The 1,038-nt window shown below is 73.5% G+C and overlaps 1 protein-coding gene across 1 annotated transcript in view; it reads right to left on the reverse strand.

Moving 5' to 3' along the window:
* The window catches only part of LOC105854700 (5-oxoprolinase), a gene marked incomplete at its 3' end in the record, with an annotated part of 2,689 nt that extends 1,675 nt beyond the window's left edge, over positions 1-1,014 (reverse strand). The window contains exons 1-5 of the mRNA XM_012735000.1: positions 851-1,014; positions 629-767; positions 489-556; positions 143-408; positions 3-65 (exon numbers count right to left, since the gene is read on the reverse strand). Coding sequence (XP_012590454.1) covers positions 3-65; positions 143-408; positions 489-556; positions 629-767; positions 851-998 — 684 coding nt within the window. The remainder of the gene's footprint in view (positions 1-2; positions 66-142; positions 409-488; positions 557-628; positions 768-850) is intronic.
* Between the last annotated feature and the right edge of the window lie 24 nt (positions 1,015-1,038).

Genomic DNA, 1,038 nt, shown 5'->3' on the forward strand with positions numbered 1-1,038 from the left:
GCGTGCTGCCCGCCGGCTCCACCGAAGCACGCCAGCACGTGGGCTGAGGGGTCGTGGCCTCGGGCCTGGGAGGGCAGAAGGGTCAGCAGAGTGCGGCGCCCTGCCGGCCTACCCCCTCCGCCCGCCGGCGGCCGGCGCCTACCTGTGTGAGGGCGCGGATGGGCCGGCACATGGCCTCGTTGGCCACCCGCACAAACCCCATGGCCACCTCCTCCAGGCTCAGTGGGGAGCCTGGGCAAGGCCCGTTGGTCAGAAAGCCGTTGACCTCGGTGGCCACAGCCTCCAGGGCCTGCCGAGAGGCCTCAGGGGACAGCGGCTGGTCCTCTCCAGGTCCGAAAATGCAGGGGAACGAGGCCGGCAGCAGGCGGCCCAGGACGAGGTTGGCGTCTGTCACGGTCACGGGTCCCCCTGGCAGGGTGCAGGGTGCACGGTGTGGGTCGGGCGGGCGCGGGCGGGGCGGCAGGGCCGCGGGCGCTCCCGGCTCTCACCTTTGCGGTAGCAGGCGGGGCCGGGATGGGCTCCTGCAGACTCAGGTCCCACCACGAAGAGGCCCGACCTGGACACAAGCGGAAGCCGTGGCTGGCAGGCGGGAGGGGGGCGAGGGGCCGCCCGGCGGGAGGGAACTGACCTGAAAAACAAGCGTGAGCCCCCGCCCGCGGCCACCGTGTTAATGTCCAGCTGGGGCGCCTGGAGGGTGATGCCGGCTGTGCTGGCCTCGAAGACGTGCTCAAACTCCCCCGCGTAGCGGCTCACGTCCGTGGAGGTGCCTGTGCGGGTGCGGGTGCGCGGCCGCCCTCAACGGAAGCCCGAGCCCGCAGCCGGGCTCCCCGACCCTGCCCCGGGCTCCTACCTCCCATGTCAAAGCCGATGACGGGCTGCCCGCCCTCCGCCCGGTAGGTGGTGGCTGCGTAGCCCACCACGCCGCCCGCGGGGCCGGACAGCACGGCGCGCGAGCCGGTGAAGGAGTCCATGGGCGCCAGGCCGCCGTCGGAGCGCATGAACAGCACCTGCACGTCCTGCGGGCCAGGGGGGCAGCGC

This window comes from Condylura cristata, unplaced genomic scaffold, assembly GCF_000260355.1.
Source record: "Condylura cristata isolate star-nosed mole 26May11 unplaced genomic scaffold, ConCri1.0 scaffold00714, whole genome shotgun sequence".
NCBI lineage: Eukaryota > Metazoa > Chordata > Mammalia > Eulipotyphla > Talpidae > Condylura > Condylura cristata.